This window comes from Diachasmimorpha longicaudata, chromosome 2, assembly GCF_034640455.1.
Source record: "Diachasmimorpha longicaudata isolate KC_UGA_2023 chromosome 2, iyDiaLong2, whole genome shotgun sequence".
Classification (NCBI taxonomy): Eukaryota; Metazoa; Arthropoda; class Insecta; order Hymenoptera; family Braconidae; genus Diachasmimorpha; species Diachasmimorpha longicaudata.
The window spans coordinates 9,690,141-9,716,201 of record NC_087226.1 but is presented as its reverse complement, the minus strand read 5'-3'; the positions used below and the strand labels follow the sequence as shown (position 1 = coordinate 9,716,201).

At 38.0% G+C, this 26,061-nt stretch overlaps 2 protein-coding genes across 7 annotated transcripts in view; one reads left to right on the top strand and one right to left on the bottom strand.

Annotated features, from left to right (window-relative positions):
- Window positions 1-26,061, bottom strand: part of LOC135171482 (arrestin domain-containing protein 3-like) — a 92,099-nt gene that overhangs the window by 41,757 nt on the left and 24,281 nt on the right. For 4 of the 6 annotated variants that reach the window (XM_064138059.1, XM_064138085.1, XM_064138069.1 and 1 more), the window contains 2 exons: window positions 25,345-25,576; window positions 19,376-19,527 (listed from right to left, as the gene is read on the bottom strand). The gene's annotated coding sequence lies outside the window, so the exon portion shown is untranslated. The remainder of the gene's footprint in view (window positions 1-19,375; window positions 19,528-25,344; window positions 25,577-26,061) is intronic. The other 2 variants (XM_064138095.1, XM_064138105.1) reach the window with 1 other exon arrangement.
- The window catches only part of LOC135171352 (cubilin-like), a 35,361-nt gene that overhangs the window by 2,337 nt on the left and 6,963 nt on the right, over window positions 1-26,061 (top strand). The window contains exons 2-3 of the mRNA XM_064137838.1: window positions 6,244-6,450; window positions 15,318-15,532. Of these exons, the coding sequence (XP_063993908.1) occupies window positions 6,357-6,450; window positions 15,318-15,532 (309 nt within the window). The 5' untranslated portion in view covers window positions 6,244-6,356. The remainder of the gene's footprint in view (window positions 1-6,243; window positions 6,451-15,317; window positions 15,533-26,061) is intronic.

Sequence of the window (26,061 nt, the reverse complement as noted above, 5' to 3'; positions counted from 1 at the left end):
TATCATTTTAATTGTTCTAACGATGATAACAGGAAATACGGTCATGGTTATCGTCCACAGTGGTTATTGGCGTTGACTGAATTCGCACATATTGCGTGAGCGATTTTCCCATGCCCTATTTGGTGAATTGGGTTTGCAAAAGCGGATCATAACGGCGGGATAAGCTACGAGAAAATCTATTTTTGTCAAGAATATATAATTTCGTGTGAACTGTTCGTGCTGCCCATTATTTGTCTAAATCACTGGATCCATGAGATTAAATATCCATATCTTACTTTTTACTCTATGATACCACCGCCTGTTCAATGGTTTTTCATTTTTTTCCTCGTGTATAGTACATCGAGTGTTTGCCCCAGTTTCATCTTAATTTTCGCCTGAATTATTGATTTCCTGATTAGCCCCTAATCCCGAGGAGAAACTCGTTAATTATGCGATTAATCAGTCAGAAGCATTAATAATGTTCGAAGCTCAAAATTGCAGGACAAGTCGAGTTGTCTAGCGCAGTCGCTTAGGTAGTAGGGCAATAGTTTGAAAGAGTGGGAAATTAATCTCTCCTACTTAGGAGTTTAAGCACATCGCATGATGTTTGAAAGCATTTCCAAAATTGCACTCTTAAATTTTATAATCGATAACTTTAGGGTACGCGAACGGTGAAAGGTTTTGGGACGTACGCCAGTAGTACGAATCAATATTTCTCGGACGTTGTAATGCAGCCAATTTCAATTAGTTTGAGTGCAATATTTATGAATCATTCTTTCAGTTATTCATGGGGGACTGATGTCAGCGAGACTCAAAAGGTTTATATCATCAATAACAATAACAGTATTGATAAGAATGGGATTGTCGAGTGATCCTTTGGGTTTTTGACGTGAAAAGAAAAACTTTTTACCACAGGAGATTTGGACAGATCTTTTGACTCTCATTTTTTTACTTTCATTGCCTCACTCGTATTTTGTCACTCTGGCTTTTGTATATTGACCCCAGGTGAGAGAAGCAAGGGAAGAGAATCTTTGGACTTTCGGTGAGACGATAAGAGAAATATCTCTGGTATCTCATGGAACTAAATCTCGCATAAAATACGTTTTTCCGTTCCATCTCGTTTTGCGGAATCACCACAAATAGATATTGACTGCTACTGTTTACATAAAAATATCTGCAGATTTTCCACATCCAGTTATAGTACAAAATTCGATAGATGAAAATGTCGATGTATTTTCCGCGGTCAGCGGTAAACGCTCGATTACGCTTGGATGACTTTAATAGATTGTCGAACATGATGATATGATGTATTTCGAAACATCTGCATGAGTAGAGGAGAGAGTTCGTCGATGTGTATATACCAAAAATGTCGACAATTCTACTTATAGAATATAGTATAGGCTGGGAGGCACACAGTATCGTTGGAGCAAAAATTCTGTTCCGTTACCGGTTTTCAACGTCGTCCATTTGAAATGAACGTTTCCACAGAGAAAGTCAACACTCCGAGGTACACTGGAGGGGTTGTTCTCTGTCAATTGAAAAGCTCATTGAAAAATCGTCGAACTTTGGACGAATTATTTACATCGGCAACACACATGTAGCAGTGAGTTGCCGATGTAAATAATACAATCTGTGGAAGTCATTTGATCGTTTGAAAAATAATACAAAACAGTGGACTGATTTTTATCGAAGGGTTTGATAATTGTTACTAAGAAGTTGATAAATTTTTCTAAACGCTATGGTAATTTCTACTTAATTTTTCTCTCTGAGTGGAACCGCAGGATAATATTAAATAGAATATTGCGGAGAATATTCACTAAAATTTTGGAAAAGTGCCTTTGACTGTAGGCATGAAAAAGGCAAGGTTGCTTCATGCTCGACGCGAGTGAATTCACCCTCAAGCTTGAAGGGGAGAATTACCACAAATTAACAAAGTAATGTAGGTCATTCACACCAATGGGGCGAATAGTGATATTCCTTAACGTTGGGTGTAAATTACCTCTACACAGAGTGTTTCACCATACAGCTGAAATTCCCACAGTAAGTACTGAAACACCTCCACGAAGGGCTGAATTTTCCCTGGGTAAGGAGCGAAACAGCTTTATTCGTTTTTGTGTGTGTAGAGAAAAAATTGCTAATGTGAACGAAGACCTTAAATGTCCTTGGAAAGGAAGCGTTAATAAAATTCCAAGTTCCTCTGGGAAAGTAATAATTACACAATCATCAATCCATCAATATTCTCCGAAATTGTACTGATAATTTCCCCGGAAAAATTCTAATAAATAGATCACATGCAGACGAGTCATTCAATTCACTTCTGATGTGTACATTTTCATCCCTACACCATACTCCAACTCCATAATATAACTGACCATAATTATTTAATCAATGGAATAGTAAATGCGAATGTCAATCCCATTCTGGAGTTAATCATACCATACAGTTAATTATACCATATATGATATATACATGACAAAAATTATAGGCACCTGAGATTAATGTTTTTAGAGCAATTGGATATTTCATAAATTGACATAACTGATATTTATTTTCTCGGCAGCAATATCTAAAATTATTCAATAAATTGAAAGATCCATCCAATTCATCGAAAAGCTACCCTGACAATTTCACTGTGACAAATAAATACTGCGGGAGCTTCATGGCTTCCAATATCGGTATTGAATATCAAGTTTTCATTTCTCACAACCTATTTGGTTTGAAATACACACGATGAGATTGGAAAGAGCACTTGTGGAGACTGCTGTATGACATTTTACACTAAAAAAATAAAATCCTACTCTGGAAAATTAAGCGTGAGAAGGGTCTCATCCATCTCATGATCAAGTGATGGAAACAAAAATTTCGGTACAACATTTAGCGTTGATTTGATAGTCGATAAAATACAGTACTACTGGGTGCATTGTTCACTGTTATTTGTCTACTAGACCTCCCCAAAAGTGAAGTTTATATTTATCCCACAGTTTCATCATGAACACTGCATCGCATTTATACAGCACAGAATTTGATTACCTCGAACTCAACCCCACATTCCCAGGAAAGTCAGAAAAAAGCTGATCGATTATTCAGTGATGCACCCTATTTAGAGTTTGCACAAGTTACGTAGCTGTTCCAACAATTTAGACTCGGAATTTGAGGTGAAATGGTTTCACAGTGTATTCAACTTCCACCCCTGTCCTTATATACATGAGTAACTCGCTCGAGATATTCAGATTATGTCTGAGTGATACTTGACTTCAATGAAACATTTAGCCGTTTGCGATTCTATTAAAAAAATTATAATATCGTTTTATTGACGCGATCGCCGAACTCCACTTAATTTCGTAATTGAACCTTCCCTGAGGTTGTAAGGGTCAGGTGTACACTCTGGTACATCAATATTTTCTGACAATATTTATCAATAACGGCGAGTAACCCAAAAGCGACGACCGAACAAGAATAATGAACTAAAAAGATTACAATTACCTCATTACGTCCTAATAATACCAAGTGAACCTCAACATCTTCATACCTCTTCATAACTAACTGACATCGTACTACATCTCTAGTCAATATACTGACTTTCCGAATTAATTGTTCAAATAGTTTTCTAGGGATTTTTTCAACTAAAGGAACAATACCCAATTAATTATCTTGCTCTCATTATCTTTCGTTAGATTCAATGCAATGAACGACAGAAATCGAGAATCAGCGGCTAAAAATTCCCTCGAATTATTATTTTTATGGTTTAATTTAAATTCACAACTGCGCAATGTACAGCATTATATGAATTTTCTCCAGTTATTAGCCCATATGGGTGATCAGGAATGTCGGAAATTCCTCCAAAATAATTAAGGACGCTGGCACTCTAGATGATCAATTCCCCCCGTGGCAAATATCACAGGAATGTCAAGATTGTCGGATGAAATTAATTAATCTACTTATTCCTTCATCGGAATGCCAACCAAAACATGCCATAGAATTGGAAAATCCCAGTGGAACTGAAAGACAGCGTAAATGCAGATGTGGATGGATATAATTCGAAAACGAGTGAATGTCGGTATGAAAGCCGCAAAAATAAATCAAAAGAAGAAAAATAGATTCAACAAAAAAAAAGCATCGATACCTCATGTAAATTTCTTTTTATTCACTGTGAGATATGGCTCTTTTTGGCATGGTATATACTCGGTGAGTCCGAGATGAACGATGAATGGTTTTGAAAACGGAACACGGAAGAACTGACCATTCCACTGGGGATGGAAAGGGATGAGAATATAGTGAAACACATGAATACAAAAATAGATGGTGAATAGAATGTTAAAACCGAGCGAATTGGAAAAACGGAAGACAAAGAAAGTTGGAATATAACGAATGGGATCAAAGAGAATAAACAAAAAAAAACGATTGACACTACCTGTTAGGGAAACAATTTTTAATTCCTTTGTTGTTTGGAATTTTCTATTTACACGAATGACCGAATATAATGAGAGGTGTGACTATTAGTCAGTCAGTCTAATGCGACTCACCGCTACTCACGCAAAATGTTGCATTCGTGGAATGCTACAATGGCAAATGCTCAGGAATTTGTGATAGATTTTTAAATATTATTGAAATGTACTAGAAAATGAAAAATTTTTTCCTTCGATAATCAGAAGGTATGCGAGAAATTGCACATGAAAATATTCACACACGTTTTTGGGATTCCTTTTGTCTTCATACAAATGCGGTGGGCAGTTCACCACAGTCACAAATTGAGGGGTGAGTACCGAATAAAAAGAGTCGAGAGGGAAATTGAAAAAAAAAGTAAATGCCATGTAAAGTATTCATCCATGTTACTGCAACAGAACTGCTTTTATGGGATTAAATATAACATTTCCTTTGAAGTTTTAGAAGACTGTTAATTAAATTGAATTTCATTGACTAATTGGAGGTATTGAATTTCGATGACATTTATCGAATAATGAAAATGGTATAATGGCATTTTTTGGTGCTGCATTTCAAAGGCGGAATTATCCAGCCAGAAATATAACTGAAAATGTACGTTCTTTATTACAATGAAGAACGTCAGTAATATGAAACAAGTGGTACAAGTCAATGAGTGACGGACGGATTTTTTTTTCGGATATATTAACGTTCTCATTTTAATAACAACATGGCATAATGATGACGTTCAGATGGAGCGTCAAACAAATAAAATTAATGGTGGAAGTGAATGAGTGACAGAAATGTCAGAATTTTTCTTCTGTCAGTATTTTTTCAATTAGTGTACATCACAACTGTACAGTTTTCAAAATGGTGGCTTGGCAGCTCGAGAGTGGAACTAAAAATACAATTCAGCAAATTATTTATTACTTCTAGAAATAATTGATCTGCCTACTCGTTATTTCAATTCATAGCATCATTCGTTTAATTTTGCTAAGGTACTAATTGCGATTAACAATTATGCAATCAACCTCACCAAAACACTTCCATGCAAATGGATTACACGCGCAAATTTACCACTAATATGAGCTGATTAATTGTTTATTCGTGACGCACCAGAATCTCCAAATACATCATCTCTATTATCAAAAATCGCCCAATCCCATTCCACAATTGAAATAACGGGACAGTGAACTCGTAAGTTTACCGATCTATCAATACATTAATAACTGTACAATATAGTACTAATTAAATTGTCGCATGAAATTTTGATCTTGGCCATCCACTTTATTTGGTAAATATTGGTTCTATAGGACTTGCCTCATCTGAATGCTCATACGGTCAGGCTTATAGGCTAATTAAATTAGTTTAGGTATTCATTGATACGGTGCGGTACTCAGTACCCTAGACTGTACTACAGAAACTGTTGTATTCAATTACAACGAATAATTGTCAATCATGAAATTGAACTATCATGTAACCATGGATTTCTCGTAATTCAAGATATTTTATAATTACCGATGCAAACATTGTGAATACGTTCCCATGGGATACATTCCGAATAGGTAACCGAATATTCCAGGATCCAGAATATACTATGCTGGATTCCGAAGTACACATATGGTATTTCACGCCAAATGGGTCAGTTCAGGTGGTCCCTCGTCATCGTAAAAATTGATGAAAATGTTTCACCAAATTACAAATTTCAAGACAATGACTATCCGGAAATGACTGATTTGTACGAGGAATCCCTGACACATTCATGAACCCACAATATAATATACCACCCTCGAGAAACTCATTTACCGCCAATTATGACATGTCCACTGCAAATTTGTGTTTCAGATGGAACGTCAGGCAAATGAGACAGGTGATGGAAGTGAATGATTGACAGTCCGAAGTGACTGGAAGAACAACGTACCTCGGACGGAAAAAACACTAAAACTGGACCATCAAAGATGGCGGTTAACGCAATGGGGAAGTGGTTGTTGCCGTATCTCGGTGTCGTTCTTCTCATTCTAGTTACTCCCAGTCCAGCGGCAATCCGCAAAGGTAAAGAGCAATGCAACTCACCCAACCACAACTCTGTCTCTTTCTCTTATACTGCACCTGCAACCCATCTAATCGCCCCGATACAAATGGCCGAAGCGAATGTGAATGCACCATGGGTTACTACCGCCAACCCCAATGGTGTCGGCTTACATGTGATTTATTGTATACGGGAATCCAGCTAACGTTTTATTCCTTGTTACGTAATCCGTTGGATAATTTTTATCCAGTAAGAGATATGGCATTCCCCAGTTGAGATTTGTTTTCTAATAAAATGGGGGCGGGAGGGGGGAGGGAGGGAGGCGTTTATGCGAAGAGAATGAGGAACGGAAATTAATCTCTCTTTGGAGCTTTCATGGAGGAGTAATTAAGCTGGGTCACATATACCGTTAACGGACCTTCTACGGTCAGTGAGTCTTTTTCATACAGAGGTTTTTCTCATTTAACTGGGATTAATCATCGTAGAGTTTTTAGTTTTAATGCAACATAAATGCTTGAAAGGACTACAAAAAATTGTCTTTAAAATTATAGTAAGACTTCAACGGTCTTAAAATGCAGGGAGGGATAAAAGTAGCTTTACGAAAGCTCGACGTTAAGACGAGAAATTATTCCGGTCAAATATCGACTTTCTTGCAAGAAATATTTTTTTAAAATTCTGTATTGTTCCTCGGACTTTAGATTCCATCAAACATTGAGGGAAATTAAAAATGTCATCGTGTGTGCTGCCCGAGATACGGTTAGATATTTATCAGACCCCTCACTCCCCACTCACACGTCACATTATTGGTGAAAGAAGAATCCTTTAAACAGGAGAAGGAAAATCTTGACAATTATTTTTCTCTCTGTGTTTCTTTGCTTCACTCCTCCTTTATGAAAAAAGCGTGAAACAACCTGAAATAAAGTGAGCTGTAATTATATATTGTTTTCCTCCATAAACACAGAATAACGTTAAAGAAACCAATTAACTGGATAATGAGACGAGAAATAAACGAGGGATGAAAGGAGTGACTGGGGTGTGAGTGGAGATGAAAAAAGATGAAAGTAGAAAGCGTGAACTCTCAGTAGATTGGCGCTGTGGGGATTGTGAAGAAAACCGGTTACCTAGCACCTCCTAATCCCCCGCTGGATTTTCTCAGCTCGTGCCAAGACGCGGTTTGTGCCTTTTATACTTCTCACAAAATCCACACGCCCCGCAAGACTTCTCAGTCTCAACGTATTTTTTAGTTTTTTTGTTTTACTCACTACTTCCTTCGCCCCCTTATTTTTCTCAGAGGCACAGTCCTCCGACTTATACTCCACCAGTTGTGCTTTCCTTCACTTACTTTTTCCCGTATTTTTTTCTTAATTCTCCTTTTATATTTTATCTCCGCGAACTGACGACAAAACTTTTCGACCCGCAGGGCGAATGCATTCGACGGAGGATTTTCTTCAAGTTTAGACACACTCGCGAACGATAATACTCCCTCGCACAAACACAAATGCAGACATTTGAGAGTTGGAAAAGTTTGTCTCTTACTCGGGATATAGTAACTCGAAAAATAGTTGTACTCCTTTCGCTACCGGGTTTGATGGAACGTTTAGCTCAGTAATTTTTTGTTTTACAATGGATCTGGTCCGTGTTGTTAGATTTTGTCATTTTTCGGGTGAATCGACCCTTACTCTATCAAACAATGCTCAAAAATAATTCGACCGACACTGTCACACAACTTAAAACATTAAGACGTCATATTTCACTTGACCTACCCCTTTATTTTGTGGATAATAAGGCGAGGAATATTCAGTAAAAAATATCTGAAAAAAGTAATCAGCGAGCGAATGCCAATTGAATGAAACTTATGAGTCAGAGCGGCGATTTTATATTTCCGTTACGTAATCTTTACTCCATAGGGATAGCTCATCCACCCGTGAAAATTTACGTATCCTGGAATCCGAAATCTAGACGCCCGCTCCGTAAAAGTTATTGAGGATCGAGGAATTTTTATATTCGGAGCCACAATAATTCTGGAACTTTTACGGAAATTTTATGAATTCTCACTAAAATTATCTCTTTTTCGTACTTTTTCCGTGACAGACGAAAATATTTACTGACAGTTTCAGAACAATTTACTTCCCTCCTTCCCAAACTCATTATAATTACACAATTTTAAGTAAATAATTCTCCCATCAATGAATCCTCGTTCTAAATATCTGACACAGCATTTTCCCAATCCTTTATATACTCCGTATTTTTCTGCAGACCACAACACCCACCCATTCACGAATGCCGTATATCTTCCTTAGTATCTTTCTATCGGATGAAGCCACAAGCATCTACTATCCAAACCCAAGAAAAACGACTGAAGTAAAACACTTCAGTTAATTAAAATCGTCCATTTTTCCGAGTATATTTCATCTCAGTCTAAAACACAAAAATAATTGAAGGTATCAAATAACCTGACATCTATCACTGTCCCCGGAATGATGAAGTGAGGATGAAGTACAAACAATTTTCATTAACATCTCATATTTATTCATAAAATCATTCAGAATGGCTTAACGCCTCCAACTTTTCTCTCACGATTCCCAACGAGAAAGTCGGTACTGGGGTATCAGTGTGCCATAAGCATCTCCCACAGTTCCCCAGGGCAAAACTTTGCTGCTGTTATCCAACACCCACTCTCCAATTTTCCATCCTCTTATATCGTATATTGATGTATTCAGTGCATACATTCTCACTGTTACATTTACCCAACACATATATATCATGAAACCTTCTCTCACGTTGTGCGCTACTGTTGCCTACTTAGGATGGGACTTTGCAGTACATTTGCATGAGAACAGAGCTACAGATTAAAAGCACCCTGAAGCATGTCAATTAGGTATTTACGAGTGCCACTGAATGGATTTGATTTTGTACGTGTGGAGAGGAAGTTGAGTTCAGAGTTATTTCTGCGCATTGTAAATTAGTTGCAAAGTAGCATGACAATTTTGTAGTGGTTGTTCAAGGAATCTGAGGGATGGGGATGGGGGGGGGCGGCTGTGTGAAATCACGCGGGACAAGGATCAGAGTTATTAACACTGAATGACTGAAGCACTTTCAGTCCTAGAAATTCCCCTGGGAAATTTGATGAAGAAAATTTTGAAAAATTGGAGTATGAGAAAGGGAAATTTAATTCTTAAGATTCGTCTCCTATTTTTGCGAATTTGTGACGGAATTTCAAGCGGAAAAGCTGCGGATCCTCAGGGTCTAATATAGTAAATAGAGTACATAGTAAACGATTGAGTGTCAAGATGTCTGACTTGATAGACTTTGTTCTACTGCGGCATCTGGAGATATTCGAGGAGTCATATTGATCTGGTCATTCAATACTGGCATGTGACAGTAGTTCATTCAAAGAACTGTTATTCAATTTCTCTGCCAACGTTAATACAGCCACTACTATATGGAGAAATAAATTGGAGCAAAACGACCAAACAAAAGACTATTTTTACATAACGTTTCTCTTGGTGTAATATTAGTCATTTAACAATAACTGAACGAATCCCTTCAAATTCACGTTGCGGTTTTCGTGTGATGCAGTTTAACAAATATGAAACGATTTGTAATTGCATAAACATTTCCATCAAACTATGAAATCAATACCAACAGTGAAGCCTCATTATGAAACCTCGCATATTTCAGGAGTTAATTAACGTTATTGTGCAGTGAGATTTGAAAAAATTAATGGAAAAAAAATATAGCGAATTACTTCAAGTCCTCGAGTAAAAAATTATCATCTCAAGTGAAATATTTCAGGCATCAAAAATTATTTGTTCAGCGTAAAACGTATAAATGTGAGCAATAAAAGAACATTTCAAAATCACTCTTTTCCCAATAGTCAGTCTCCCTGAACTGAGCGATAGGGGCACCCGCTCCCCAACTCACTCAAGTCGAAAAAAAGTCAAATCACGAAAGTAAACTCTTATCAGGGATCTGAGAATGATTCTTCAGTTTCATTGTTCAACAGAATTTTTTTTTTTTACGAACTGAAACATCTAACGATAAGCACATTGACACTCGCCTCACGTGCGCATGAAAATTTTATCGAACGTTCAGTCCAACGATATGTGCTGGTGATAACACAGTTACTCTACCTCCTTTCCACCCCCTCCGGTGATTCCGATCGACGCCGATCGTTCTCTTACTCTCGTTCAGCTTAAAATCCACCAGTGTTATTAAATTATTGGAATATTTTTCGAGCGTTACAATGAGCATCCGGGGACTGCGCGTTAAATTTCCAGGGTTATCGGGTATTCTCAATGGACTATTCGCAGCTCTTCCAGTACCCATCCGGGACCATGGTCAATTAAAATCCCATATCTCGTATTTTACGCCATTTATTAAAGGAAAAAAAAGGAGAGAAGTAGGAGAGTTTGAAATAAAAGCGAATACTATGGAAAATTATAATAGATAAAATTGAGATATCGGGAATATTTGATAAGCCTGGGTTTCATTGATTTCACCGGATATTTTAAAAGTATTCTCAATCGAAAATATTCGAATATCAAACTCCGCAGGGGAGTAAGGGCGAATTTTTGTACTAAGTATTTCGCGATTTCACTCGTCACTGTCAAGCCCTGACAAAATCACTTGAGAAATTTAGGGTGAGAGCGGCAGTATATTTATATCCACCCTCTTACCCTGAATTTCTGAAAAGCGATTTTGTCACCTCAGGACAAAATCCATTTTTATATTGCAATAAAACGCGATTTCATAAGTACAAAAATAAATGTTTATTTAGGGGGAAAAGGAGATGTAAGAATTGGTGTAATTATACTATTTTTTTCTGCGCATATTCGTAATTCTTTAAGGAAGTCATCTCATCCCTGTTTCTCCCACCCTAAAGTAATAATAAAATTCTAAGTGGTTACATATACCGCACAGCGTACATAAAAGGTGAGACAAAGGAAAAAAAAGTGGTTAACGGGACAAAAAAGGTGGACCAGAATGACTTGAATCGAGGAAAAATATAAAAAAGAAAACTAGGATGGAGGCGGATAAAAGGAAGAGAAAAAAAAAACTGAATAATGTCCATCGATCGATCGATTCACTTGGTGACCCGCATTCGTGCTGTTGTGAAACTCTCCTCCCGTCCTCACGTATATCCATTTTTTGTGTTCAATTCCCAGTCAAGAGGAAACTTTCAATTTTTTTACAACCCAGTAACACTTTTGTTTCACTGTAGCTGTTAATCTCCCTCGCCAACTTCTCTCCTTTTTCCCTTGAATGAACCCGAAAAATTCATAATATAGATGGCGAGATGAAAAATAAAAATGTAAAAGAAGAAATCAATTCATAAATTGCCGTAGGTGTTAAACGTGATGGTTTTCACTCGAGCCAACAATTTCCATTGTTCAACGGGTTTCCCAGAAAAGTAGACACATTTCTTTCTCAAATATTTGTCGAAAAAAAAAAGGGGAAGGATATAAAAATTTTAGAGTCTAGCTTTGAAGAGAGAATGAAAGAGAGCGGTGAATAGTCTAACGAAGTTTGAAACGCCTGACCAAGTCCTTTTCCCGTCAAATGCTCCATGAATTGACTTGTAAAGTCGAACGGCAAGCTCGTTCAAGTTTTATCGCGGTGGCCGAGGCTAGAATGTCCGAGCTCAAGTACTTCTCACATACTATAGTCCTTGAACATTTTTTTCCATCGCATTTTTTTTGCCCTTCATCTACTTTATTTTTTTTCTCACTCAAGTTTTACGAGTCGTTGGGTCGTATTCCAGTCTCGTTGGTCTTAAAGTATACACGTACTTGCGCTCGCACACCTACATCACGTTTTGTGTATTTTGACGCCCCTTTGCCGGCGGTTTTTCTTTTTTTTTTTTCATCTCTTGAGTTCCTTTCTGTTTTCATCTCGCCAGTTTCATTGGATTCGTAAAAATATATTGGCTCAGTTTTTATTGCCCACTCAAATGAATGGCCGTAAGCACTCAAAGTGTCGATAAATATCTCATGTGCTTTGGGATTTATACAATGCCAAGTGTATGCAATGACAGATTGACGAGATTAAAGTTGCAAAATCCCTGGACGACAACTGCTGACGAGAGATTTGATTGTCGCAACTGGCAACTTTCGTACTGAATTGAGAAGTGAAAATGCTTTCACATGTGAGATAGGATATCCAGTCTAACGAAAGGAGGTCGAGTATCGATTCGTTCGCGTTTCCGAGGGTAAGCCAAAAGTATAACAGAGGGGGTATTTTTCTCGGCTTTTCGACTGCTGACCTCGTCCGGGTCGCCCTTCATACTCTGCATCTTTTCCGTGGCGAGGAGATTACTTCCGGCCATCAAAGTTTCTTTGTTCGATATGAGAAAGAAAATGAGGACCAATCATTTACGAATCGAGGCCATGCACGAACCGAATATACTTCTCCGGAATATTACTCTCGGAGGGGAAAGTGTTTTACCTATTTTCGGAGCGATCCTTCGGATCGTGAGGGACGCGAAGTTTGTATGGGGTGTCTTTTAGCGAGTGGAGAGATCCATCCAACTGCCGATTGTGCAAAAAATAGGGCGACAAGAACGCGGTACTTGACAATTATTTTTTCGTCCTGCTCCTGTCACTGGGAAAAACGTGAAAATCATTACGGAAAAATATAATCTATGATTACACGGGGAGAATAACTATTTAAAAATTACCTGCCCATATTCTCAGCCCATGGTCGGCCCAGCCACACTTAAACTCTACCAAGTGAGATTGAGCCAACCTTGGGCCGATCATTGAGGCTCGGGTGCTGCCTGGGATTGACGACCCTTATAAATTTTTATGAAACGATTAGCTTGAATTGGACAGAAGCATCTGCTGGTTTTATCACTTTATTTCAGGTGGTTCCATCAAAAATTTAGGTCACGCTAGAAGCTGTTTATGCAATGGCCACAGAAACGATGAACATTTTTTTTTGTACAGATATTTCCCTGTTCTATGGCCCTTTGCCATTTACCATGGGGCATTATGCATAGAGGGAGTAAAACAGGACATTCGCAACGAGTGGGTCATGTCACACGCGCTGAAATCCAGGGCAATATAATACACGATATTCGGCTGTTTTGTTTAACTCCTCTGACGCACCAACAACTTTTTTTCGACATCTGCAGTTATGGTTATGGCACCAACTCGCTGGCTATGGGACCAAGTCAAATGGGGTAATCATTCACTGATGACCGGGGTTTATGCTGTTATATACCCTCGCATTGTATTTTCTCACCATCTTTTGTATGCGCACGCGGCAAAAACTGATTATTTAATTGCAGATTAATTCCCTGCAATTATTCCATTTGGTGTTTACTCAGAGTGCAAATTAACCCTCAATTTTTTTTTGTGGGCACGTGAAAAAGCTCAGACCGTAATAAATTCAGTAAAGCTCAAAATTTTTAATTGTCCTCAGAAAAATAGACTCGTCATTTTACGATGCACTATTATGGGGCGGTAGAATTGGTAATTCTTATCAAGAAGTTTCTCAGATCTTCATTACAGCTCCTTCGTCATTTTTTGTCGCAAGCTCACTCATTCACTTTGTCACTACACTCACCGCTGCTCAACTCCTTTCATCTCCAGTCGTACTTTTGACAATTTGCTGACTCGGACAGGTGCAAAGCATTTGTCATGTTGCTCATATAACTTTCAGTAAGTCAGCCAGCGGTAATCAGGATGAACGTGCTTTGCATATACACCAACTAAGTTCAGAAGTCAAGATCACCATCCGGGGTGCTTTCACCATTGCGATTGTGAATTGGGGTATTCATGATACAATTTTGCAGGAAAGGGATGAAGTTTATGTGTAGAATGGAACTTTTCACCACTGAATTGTGAATTAACGGTGAAAAAGTTTTCTATTTGCAGAAATCGATCGTTAATTATATAGAACTCTAATGTGAAGGGATTTTTAAAGCTGAAAACTAATGGTAGAGTAAAAAAAAATTGAATTTCTAATTCGGATCAAATAATTTCCGAGGTTCATTTAAAATTTGTTCAAAAGTTCTGCTGTTTTGTTCATCAGTGAACATTTTCATGTTATAGCACATGATGCAAATCGCTATCTAAACTTTCGTCTTCGGAACAACTTTTGGTTCATCAGTAATGGAGGCGTCGGTGCATCAAAATCGAAATATGTCGAAATAGGAATAATATTTCGCCCACAACGATTGCGAGAAAAAAAATATACATTTTCAGCGCTGCGAAATGTGTTCACGGGTAAAAGCGGTTTCCTGTGTCACGTTTCCCTCGGGCCGCAGACGCGTCAATCTTATTATGTCGAACGTACGTGGATGTGGCTTTGAATTTTCTATGAGGATTTGAGGCAATTTGTATTTGATTTTTTTTTGGATTTAAAATTGCTCAAGCACAATTCACGAACGTTCCCCGGTATTTTTCCATTTTATGGAGTAGAAAGTAGAGAAAGTATTCCAACTTATTTTTCTGGAGGGTTTAAACAAACTTTTTCAATGTAGAAAAGTTGTTGAAACTCTCGGATTGTATTAAAAAATGTTTTCAATTTAATAACTGTGGGTTGGTTTTGTTCATAGCCACGATTCGTCATTTAATCATTTCCACTGTTTCATCTACACTCATACCTTCATGACTTCATTGATTTAATTACGATCCTGATGTATGAGCAAAAAAAAATGTCACGAATGTATGAGCTCTTGAACGGAAAATTTATACACGTAATTTTTTGGAAATAGAAAATATGAGTTTTTCACATGCAAAACTCAATTCCCTTCCCATCCAATGGAAATAGTATCTCTCGTGTTTACAAATTTTCAACATCCCTGGGAAGACTGATAAGAATTTTATAGCAAACAGCGCTTGGGTACGATATAAGCTCAGTAAAAAATATTGTATTTTTGCAGCGGAACGCGATCACTGCAACAAAACTGTGGACATTTACGAGGATGTGTCTAGTCCAGCAGTGACACCGGATACCTGGGGCAAACCATTGACCTGCTGGTACCGATTCAGGGCATTTCGTGGTACACCGAGGGACTGGATATTGCGAGTGAGATTTAAGAAATTCAAAGTCGGTGTCTTGGCCAATGCCACGACATGTCTGGGTGGTTTTCTTCAGGTAAGGGAGAGTTTTTAAATTCATAGGAATCATTAAAACTTGAGTGACTCCATCTCCACATGTCTACGTAAATAATTCATCACATTTCCCAATCATCTCCCAGATATTCCCATATTTCAACCAGAAAATACTCAGTGTCCCACCAATGACTGGAAATTAATCATTCGACATCACCAAATATTAAATTATAATCACTTCCCAAAAGTAAATTAATTCCTAAACTAAATCCCCGTTGTTTAATATCCCCGAATCAATAATGTTCCCAATTTTCCTCACTCATAACACAAAATGCTACCCCATTCCCTTTCGAAAATCAAAATGTTTGATCGTAGTCTGCTGCAGCCCAATTCGCCCGTTCGTTAACAACAAAACGAATACGAATGCCCATCTACTCATTTGAATGGAAATAATTTCAAATAATTGCATTCTCAAGTGCATGTACTTCAAATGAATACGTTAGTTTTGTATCCACTGATGTCTGACAATAGCGATTGTACTGTATCCGCGGTGAAATTGAATAGCGTGTCGTTTTGAAACGTGATTTTACGGGTGCATTGACGCAACCAATCATAGAAGCTTTTGATCACTCACGCGTGGATGCACGCAAACTCAATGGTTGGGCGCGGAGCATACCCACAAGGCCATCGGGAATTTCGATGAAGTATGCTTGACGATGGGTGCCAATCGAATCAAACCATTACATTTCTGTATGCATCAAAAAAAAAAAAAAACGAGGTGTTTTTTCGTTATTTTTTCTGCTCATCTCTTTGTTTTGTGTTGCTACACTGTTCCACATGACTTTTTCGGGAACAATTGCATCACATTTTTTTTTTCATCAAAGGAGAGAAAAAACATAACTACACTTTTCAACATCAACGTCGCACTTGATATGCTAGGTAGCATCATTAAATTAGAGAAAATTGTAGAGGGATTCAAGTTCTTTGAAGTGGGAACGAAAATAAAAAATTTAAAAAAACATAAAACGTGAATTTTAGTGGAGGATAATTATGTAGAGCCATACAAGCGTGTACCTCTCACTGTCTCTTTAAACTATGCACTATATTTATGCTCGAAGGCTTCACAACTATGAGCACTCATTCCCATCCATACCGTGCACTCACCCTCGGTTACACTGGCCAAACCACCAACTACTAATTCCGTTAATTAATTGCGTCATTTCATTCCACCATTCGCACAGTCTGGATTATATCTCATTAATGGTATAATTTTTTTCAATCCTCCTTTTTAATTCACTTCGGTATTCATCTGGAGGATATTCAATAGAAATTCACAACATGATTGAATTAGCAAGTGAATTTTGATAAATTGATTGTACGTTGTTATCATAATTTTGGTAATTCCCAGAAATGTTCCGGTGATTTTCACTGAGAAGTTCAGTGTTTAATTCAGTACATCGGAATATCTCTTCAAACACGAAAAATCTGATGTTAGAACAACTGAAAGTTCAATTTAATTATAATCCAATGCGATTATCATAAAATCGTTTGAAAAAATGCCAATATTTCTTTGGAAAGATGCCCAACCCCACTTCCTCAGCTTCGAGATTATAGAGTTATCAAATAGGCGCTTACCCACCCTTCGCCATATGGATTCTATAATAATTGAATTTATATCTTCACAAATTTCATATATCCCTGAACCTCGTAAGTATCTCAAATGTGAGGTATCTCTCTGAAACGCAATATAACAGGCGACTCCGAGAGGTAAATCTGCTTGAACGACCCCCCCACCTACCCGACGCATTCAGGAAATAAGAGGAAAAATCTACAGACATGTAGCTGTAAACGGCTCACAAGCAATCTCATCTATCGAGTATTGATCTTTCGTCAATACCTGTGGGGATATAGACACTGTTTGTACATACATATACGATAGTAAGAAATCAACTTGTGGCACGTTTTTCTTCGTCTCCAACCTCCCGACGTATGAAGTCTAATGGAAAGAAAGCAAAAGCCGAATACTCATCGTTTTCCCTCTATTTTCCCTTCTCTCGCCCATTCCAATTACCTCTGTCCCTCTTACTTTCAATTCTCCTGCAATTCACGACCCACCGGGACTATCCGCCATGCCCAATACTCGCTCTTTTGGCCTTCCATCTCTGTTTATCCCATCTTACTTCTCTGATTTTGATTAGAGAAACGCCAGAGCTGCATTCTTACTGCTGGTTCTCTGAACAATTCGATGTGATAAAAAAAAAAAAAACAAAAGGTCCTGAGGATAAAAAGAGAAACGCGGTTGACGCGCTTGGTCGTATTATTGCTGGGGGGTTTCCAAAGGCCCTTTCTGCTCGATCGGGAGAAAGAACTGAGGACAGGGTAGAGAGAATTGTCAATTAGGTAATACTGAAGAGTCCGAATAATGATGAAGGAGATGCGTGAGCTTTAACAAATCCCTTTTTCCCTGAAGTATTATTTTCGGAGAGGAAAAATTCGAGGGACAACTATTTTCAGGGAGAGACATTTTTTTAATCCTCGTGCTAGGATGGAAAACGATGACAAAAGTGACGAACCGTGAGAATATTAGGTTTTTCGTGAACTTTAAAAGATATTTTTAAACACGTTTCATTCAATTTCAGGGAAACTCCGAGGAATTTTTCCTTCAAACAAATGAAAAATCAATTCATTTATGGTTTGTTAAATGGAAACCTGAATGGTTGTAACCGAAGAGTGAAGAATTTAATTCAATAACGACTTTACCTCAAATGAATGTTTCAATCTTTCCAGGGGACTATAGTGCAAAGCACGTGAAACAGTAATTTGGTAAATTTATTCTGTTGCAACGGTCGTTTTCAGACCATTCGCGAGGTTCTCCATAAGAACAAAGGAACCAAGTACCCTTTCAACTCGATGCTGTTGTCTTTTTAACGGAATTCGCTGCATTTCCTTTTGCTCTCAAATTGATACAATGAGTCCCTGGTATTGAGAAGTTGGAGTATAGAATTGAAACGAGTCCATGTGCTAGGAAATGATCTCTTTGAAATGAATAAACTCCAAACGAGGAATTGGAGCAAAGACTATTGTTCCGTTGCGGCAGAACTGTTAAAAATTGCATTTACGAGTCATTCATCGGTCATTTAAAAATAGAACTAATTGTTTAGTAAAGTTTCGGGCAAAAAAAACTTTTTACAGCAAATTGCCGACATGCAACACGATTAGCAATCGGTTCGCTAATTTTTCCTAAAAAATTTGTTCCCGGCGTATGCTACTGTGTGATTTTGGCAATTTATTTTTGTGTCATTCGGTCATTTCTTCCAGTGGGATAATTCGTCTATTGGGACTTTATGATCAGCCATAACAATGTCTTCACGTTTGATACCCTTCATTTTACCGTCTATTCTATGAAGTCCTTTGAAACATCGATTTTCCCGTAAATTCCATCATGATTCCTAACGACCATACGGTCAAATTGCATGTTGGCGGGATTACCCGTTGCATAGAGCTGAGCATAAAGCGGGTATAAAGTGAATGACATGCCACAAAATTCCACAGAAAAATTGCCTTCTTTACTCCAACAACACACGTGACCGCTTCAAAATGTCGAGTTTGACTTGTTGGCACTGAGTTCAATTATTATTTCCATGAGTATGCACAAGATAAACTTTGTTCATGTTATTTCCGCACTAATTGTTTTCGACAGAAAAGTCGATAAAACTGAACAAATAGTGAGCAGAAAATATCGGTTTTCTGACTCTATGTATATCGCCTCGAGAAATACCAGAAAAGACGTCCATGAAAACTTTTCGAACTTTTATCAGTTATTTCATAGCAAAATCTTCGGTCAACGAATAACTTATTCATCGACTATAAATAAATTTCCACTCACCAACCGCCCAGTGAAGAACTCGACGACATGACCAGGGTTTTGTATAATTTCATAAGGAAACAGCAATCGCACGGGATCTCTTGTACGATAGCCCTCCGATGGAAAATTTGAGTAGATTTCTGTTAAAGTTTCTTGTTGGCCTCCGGATATACCTGCAAAATCCAAAGACACATAAGGTTTTATTAAGCATACACCGATAGAACAGGAATAGAAAAAATCTCTTATCGAGATTTCTTTCTCTTGAAACAAGTCCTGTATCCTTGAACCAATTTCAAATGGATAAAATCTTACTCTAAACATGCATGAGTTCTTTTCCAACTACATTTATTTGGATTAAATAACAAAGTTCTTGAAACCAATCCTGAATATTCAACAGAAGAATTATTTTTTGCTAATCAAAAGTTTCCATAAATCAACTTAAAATGCCCACCCACACGGAAACCAGTGGATGGTAATCATTATTATATTTTTGTCTTCAATAATTATTCAGCCTCTCCTATTCCACAAAATGTGTCATCACACATCTCTTAAACGAAGCCCCACCCATCCCTCCTGAAATCTCATCAATTAAACATATCCTCAATCGCAATCGTCACATTAGTGAGAACTTTTCACGAAATTCCTCCTTCCTCCCAACACACTATTACCTCAAACTAAAATTGCCTTCTTATGCCTCGCATAACATCCGATCCCCCAGGACGTGACCAAAGTCTCAGCGTGAAGTACTGAAACTATTGGAGCGTTAATAATATTTACAGCGACACGTGAGAACATTAATAGCGCTGAGCTTAACTTTTCCAATCGCGTGAGAAACAAACAGAAAGAACGTTAAAGCGAACTAAACCGCAATCACATGAGAAATACCTGAAGAATTCAAGAGATAATCCAAAAATGCATTTACTTCGAATAAACTGCCCTTGAGTATATTCATGACTCATAGCACTCACTAAAAGTTCACGATGTGAATTCCAGTGTGAGGTTGTGCACTGAAAAAACTGATAAACTGCTGTTGAGTAATACCTTAAGTTTTTTCAACGGAAAAAAATTAAATAATTTGATGAGCGTTTCCCACGTGTATTACTTGGTAATGTCCTTTATGGTTGAACCACCTAGGCTATAAAAAACGGTGGATTTGTCGCACTGGAGGTAGAATGAAAAAGAAGAATGCTGAAAAAAACTATTTTACGAGGTCTTCCATAATACCCCAACCTCCACCCTCTCTCCCTTATTCTCTCAACCGTTTTACAGCCGAAGCTCTTACATTTACACATAATGGGGGAAAAAATTGACACAGTAGCCCATGAATGGCACGACGGGCGCAGGAAAAATATATAAACGTAAGCTCTGTGGATATACATGAGACACACATAACGACTTCTTTATGATCATCGGGATCTTCCATAGAATAGAAAGAGAAATCACTGCACAGAAAATATTCAATTCACTTTTGTTTCGGGCATGTCGAGAATTTTCCTTTTATGGACATTGTACACTACACGCTATCACTATATTCACTCCTGATATAGCAAAATATCGGATTTTCTGTCATCAGACTTTTCTAGGTGAACATTACGGCGAGTATCGGAGAATACAACTCCTCGTTCAAGCCCTGGGTAGGATCTTCGGTTTTTGGGGCTCCGGTTTTGAGCTTTTTTTGGTAGAGGATAAGAACTTTTTGTTTATAGCTATTTTCCACTGAAATGTTTGTCTCATTGGGTATTCCCGGACTTTTACAACAATTTTAGGAGCTCAGCTCCTCGGATTTAACTCTTAAACTCGAACTTGAGACTTTGGAAATGATTATTATTTTAAGCAAACAGTGGTCTTGATCGTGGGTTTGAAAGGAACTTTTCAGATAAAATCCTAGTACAGGCGTCAGCGAATTCTAATTGAGTTTCAATAGAAATTTTAAACAATATATCGGATAAAGTGCTGCATTATTCCCCTGGATATTTTTAAGCGTTCAATAATTCACACGCGCATAAAAAGCCTTATCTAGACCCAAGCCGCATTCAATCCCCGCAATCATCATGACTTCTCCATCTGCTCATGTAATTTATATGTAGAAACACTTCAACTAATTACTTCCATGCACAATCTGAGTTGAGTAAACTTGGGCTATTAAAAGTTAAGTCCCAGTAAAAACCATGCAAGTGCTTCGATCTCCTCCAGAACTGGTGCTACACCAGAATTTCCTAATAAAATTCAATTTATATTACGATATCATCCATATAATTTGACATTATAAAAAGATAGAGGGCGCATCCTACACTAAATTACCGTTAAAAATCCACGAAGCGTGTGCTCTAGCGAATCAAAATGAAAACCGATGAGAGAATGTAGTACGACAAAAAGCCTCACGATTGCCCCATCTAAGATCCATCTTAGAACCCTTGAACTAATTACTCCCGTGCGCAATCTGAGCTGAGTAAACTTGGACCATCAAAAGCAAGATCACAGCAAAAAGGTTCCAAGTCCTCCATTCCAGAGGACTACCTTGCAAAACTGCCTAGAACAATATGGCATGTTTCTTCGTCTACTGTAACCGTGCACGAGTAAAACAGATCCAACAACACAAGAATACTAATTAATCTCGTTAGAGAAATGAAGCCCGTTAGAAGCTTTTATCCTAATCCAAGAGGCATGTACCAGGTAAACCTCTAGCTCCAGAAATAATTTCAGTTTGTATGAGGGAAAACAAAGTAATGGATGAAAAGCCGCCACAGCCCTCTTCAATCTTCTCACTCACCTATACCTTAACTTCAACGTTATACATGTTTGCACCAGGAAGTGCGATTTATAGATAACTATATATAAATATGTATAGTGGTATACAATGTACAAATGCGATAGTGGTGAAGCTGAGAGTGGGAGTGAGAGGCCTGGTGAAGATTAATGGTACACCTGGACATGGCAGGAGTAGTGGTTGTGTCCCGGTGCAGCGGTGTCTAACCTATATCTTAAGTTTCCTCATCATCTACTGAAACTCAACTCCTTCTGGACGTTCTTTTTCTGCAAATGAATAAGTATGAACGGCAAACCCCTCATAATGGGCATTAGTATCTTTTAAGTTTTGTTTTCATCGTTGAAAAGACGAGAAAGCTGTAAAAGATTGGATTCTCTGGGTAGAACATGAGAAATGGACCAGACATGGGCCAACATTTCACCACTAGTCCGGAAGTAAATCTCGATGGGAGGGTGAGAACAATGGAGGAGGCTTGATCAAGGCTGGTGGATTTAAGATTTTTTGCTGGTTCTGGGGACAGACCCATGGGCTGTTGGAAATTACTCCTGATATTTCACATAGAAAAGCTCACTATTTTTTAACAATCACACAGTCGCACAAAACTCCCTTTTGAGGTATTTCATTGCCAATAAAATATTAATGAAAAGAGAACGACATTTTCAATCAATCAGAGTCAATCAGGGATTTAAGTTTGATGAGTCAGTGTGGCTGTGTTTTGCGATGGAAATTTGCATAGTGCACGATGGCGTCTTAAAATTTCTATGACGAATGCAATTTAATAGTCTTGTCTTAACCGGAGGGAAGAATGATGGGAGCATCGAACGTCCCAGGGCAACGGTAATCGACTTTCGTGATCGATAAGATGAAGAATTATACTTGACATTCAACCGAAAAACAGTGATACTAAATTGAACGTTTAATAGATCTTGTTATAATTGGAAAACTCTCGTGAAATTGTCATTTATCGAATTGCTGGTTCGCTGTAAAGGGAAATATGACATGTGACAGAACCAAAACTTGAACACAGTTAACCGGAGGTATTCGACATTCGTTTAAAATTTTACGTCAATTTTCCTTCGATTCCAATAAAATATGAACTTTCAAATTAGAACGCATGCGTCGAGTGTTTCCTGTCACTTATATATAAATGAATTGAAATGTCCCGGGATAAAATAAATGCGACAAGCTGTCAGGAAACCATGACAACTGAAATACTATTTTCGTAACATCGTCGATAAAAATGAGATATCGATAGAATAATTAACTTTAGTTCTTGTTAGAACAAATTTGTTGTCTCCATGCAACATCCTGGGCCTAATATAACCGACTCTGAGTTTCCTCTCCACCCACTTCAATATTTTTTACCTGAACACTATCTCATCCCCATTGTTCATCCCCTCCTCTATCTTTAAATGTCACAAAAGCAAGCACGAAAGACGCATTACACCACTGTGATAAGAAAGGAATTAACCTTTTATACTTCCACTGATATCTCACGTTATTTCTCTCTGTGAGAGAGATCTATTTATAATACCGTAGAAACGCCCAGAGAGTTGTTCACTGTGCGCCCTGCTTTTATCGGAATACACATAGACCTATTTGGTCGCTTCATTCCCATATACATATACGTACAGGTATGTACCATACCGTGAAAGCCGGATGGATAATCTTGTTTACATATTTATTGTAGCTCCAGTATCGCCAGGAAAAGACTAAAGCAGATTCCTATTTCCCACAGAGCTCTGATTCTCAGAGGTTTAATGATGACGAGTTCAGATACTACGTTAGAATTTAATTTACTAAAATCACATCGTCCCATAAGGACATCGTACCTGAACTCGCTGTTAATTTAAGACCGATTGACGTCCAGAAATGGTCGCACTATATTTTTACTAATTTCGGTATCACTTGCATGGCCACATGCATGCAGTGCATTGTTAGTGTCACTTGGGTAGTACAGCATTTGGTTATAAACAAAGTTAGTCCTAGCTTTTAAGGAAAAAATCCCGGTTATTGAATCAAATCCTCCTGTAATAAATTGAGACAGCCCGGTGTCAATCAATCTGACATTAAATGTCAATGGGGGACATTTCCTCGTATTGAGTTAGGTCGACCATAAAGATGAAAATTTTCTCTCTTGAATTTCTGTCGTTGACGCTTTCCAGAGGTAATCGACGTTCTTGGGGTGAACGAAGTTGGGATTGCATTATGCACCGAGTGAGCGCCTGCTGGATGCAACGACGCAGGGAATTGAAGGGGTGGGAGTGAAGGGAGGGAAGAGGTGTGGTTGTGCATTGGTATGAAACTGAGTTAGAAAAAAAGGGGAAGGGGGTTAGGAGCTGTCTGCTTGAATTTCTAACGGACAGACGGAGATACCCGAGTGGGTGAAGGAGGAGATGGAGGAGGAAAATAAAAAAGTACAATTGTTGGAAACATGAGAAAATAAAAAGACAGCGCGTGTAGACGTGGAGAGAATAATTGTGTTGGAATTTTTCGTCTTCCTGGGATGGGAAATGGCAGGAAAAAAAAAATTGAAAAATGGAGGACGGAGAAAAATGCAAGACATGAGGGAGTTGATCTAGTTGAGTATTTTCGGACCTTTTTTTGTCCAATCACGATGTGTCATGTTCAGTTCAACCTGCTTTGTACCTTTTTTAGTGAAAAATTTTTGTGCTTCTGTATGTGCAGCATTAATGAGAAAATTTGACCAGTTTTTCGTTTGAAGGGTTAACGAGCCGATGGAGTAGTTATCCGAGAGGCTTTAGTCAAAGAGTGTTGAGTTTAGAGTAGATTTTTTCACTTCGATATTCCGTGGAATGGCAACAGGACTATTAATCTCATGGACAATTCATCTTGATAATACATCATGCCAATTCATCATTCGTCACACAGATAATCCATCATGTGAACTCATCGCAGAGATAACTCAATATGAACAATGACAAAAATAAATTGGTGTCAATATTACAATCAGTATAGAGTCAATTTCACAGAATTTATTTTTGTCAGTGGAATCACATTGGTCGACATTTGAATTTGGGGAGTAATCTAGTGAATGGTCACCAAGCCGGGTATTATAGTTGGAAATGTTCGATCGAATGTCGTTTTTAAGCGATCGAAGTGGCCAAATTTATCAATAGAAATCCAATTGAGAGCTACTACAACATTTTGATAAATCAGCGTTTTCCATGAAATTTTTTTGTATTAGATGGCTACTACTTACATTCTCATATGAGGATAAAATGAGTTTGTCGGGGGTAGGCCCTTCTGTCTCCACCGCTAATCCGAAAGTCCCTCTTCGAAACAAAGTCTTCTTTCCAGCCACGTTTCATGGTTGAAGAAACACTCAGGGTGGTAGCACAGGGATTTACAATTAAATATGCGACACACGTAGGACCAGCGTCGAGGAGTTAACGGTCAGAGTCTTGAAGCACGTAAGCCGTTGCACAATGACCCTGGAATGAGAAGGTTTGGGGGATAACAAAAACTAGTGCACGAATCAGGTTGTAAAGGGCGAATGGAGCAAATGAAGAATATGTAAAAAAAATTTGGATGAAAATATGGCAAGAGTCGGCGAATCTTCCGTATGAAGATTTGATTCATAGCAGAAATTTAATAAGAAATAAAATACCATTAATCAATGAAAAAATTTAATTTCATCGGAAAAAATGATATGCAACGATGAATGATACGTAACATAAAAAGCTGATTTGTAAAATAAGTCTTTGGAAATACAAATGTACCCAAATTGCAAGGAGAGAAGCAATTTAAAATTTGTGTTGATCAGTGAAATTTTATGGCTAATTTTGTCTAACTTCCCCCCCACCCATCGGAGGGCAGCCAAATTACTCATATTTACATTGTGCAATTATCTTCCATTCCTCCCTGACTACCCCCATAGACTGCAGCCGATAGATAAATAATATTCATTGATTCCCGT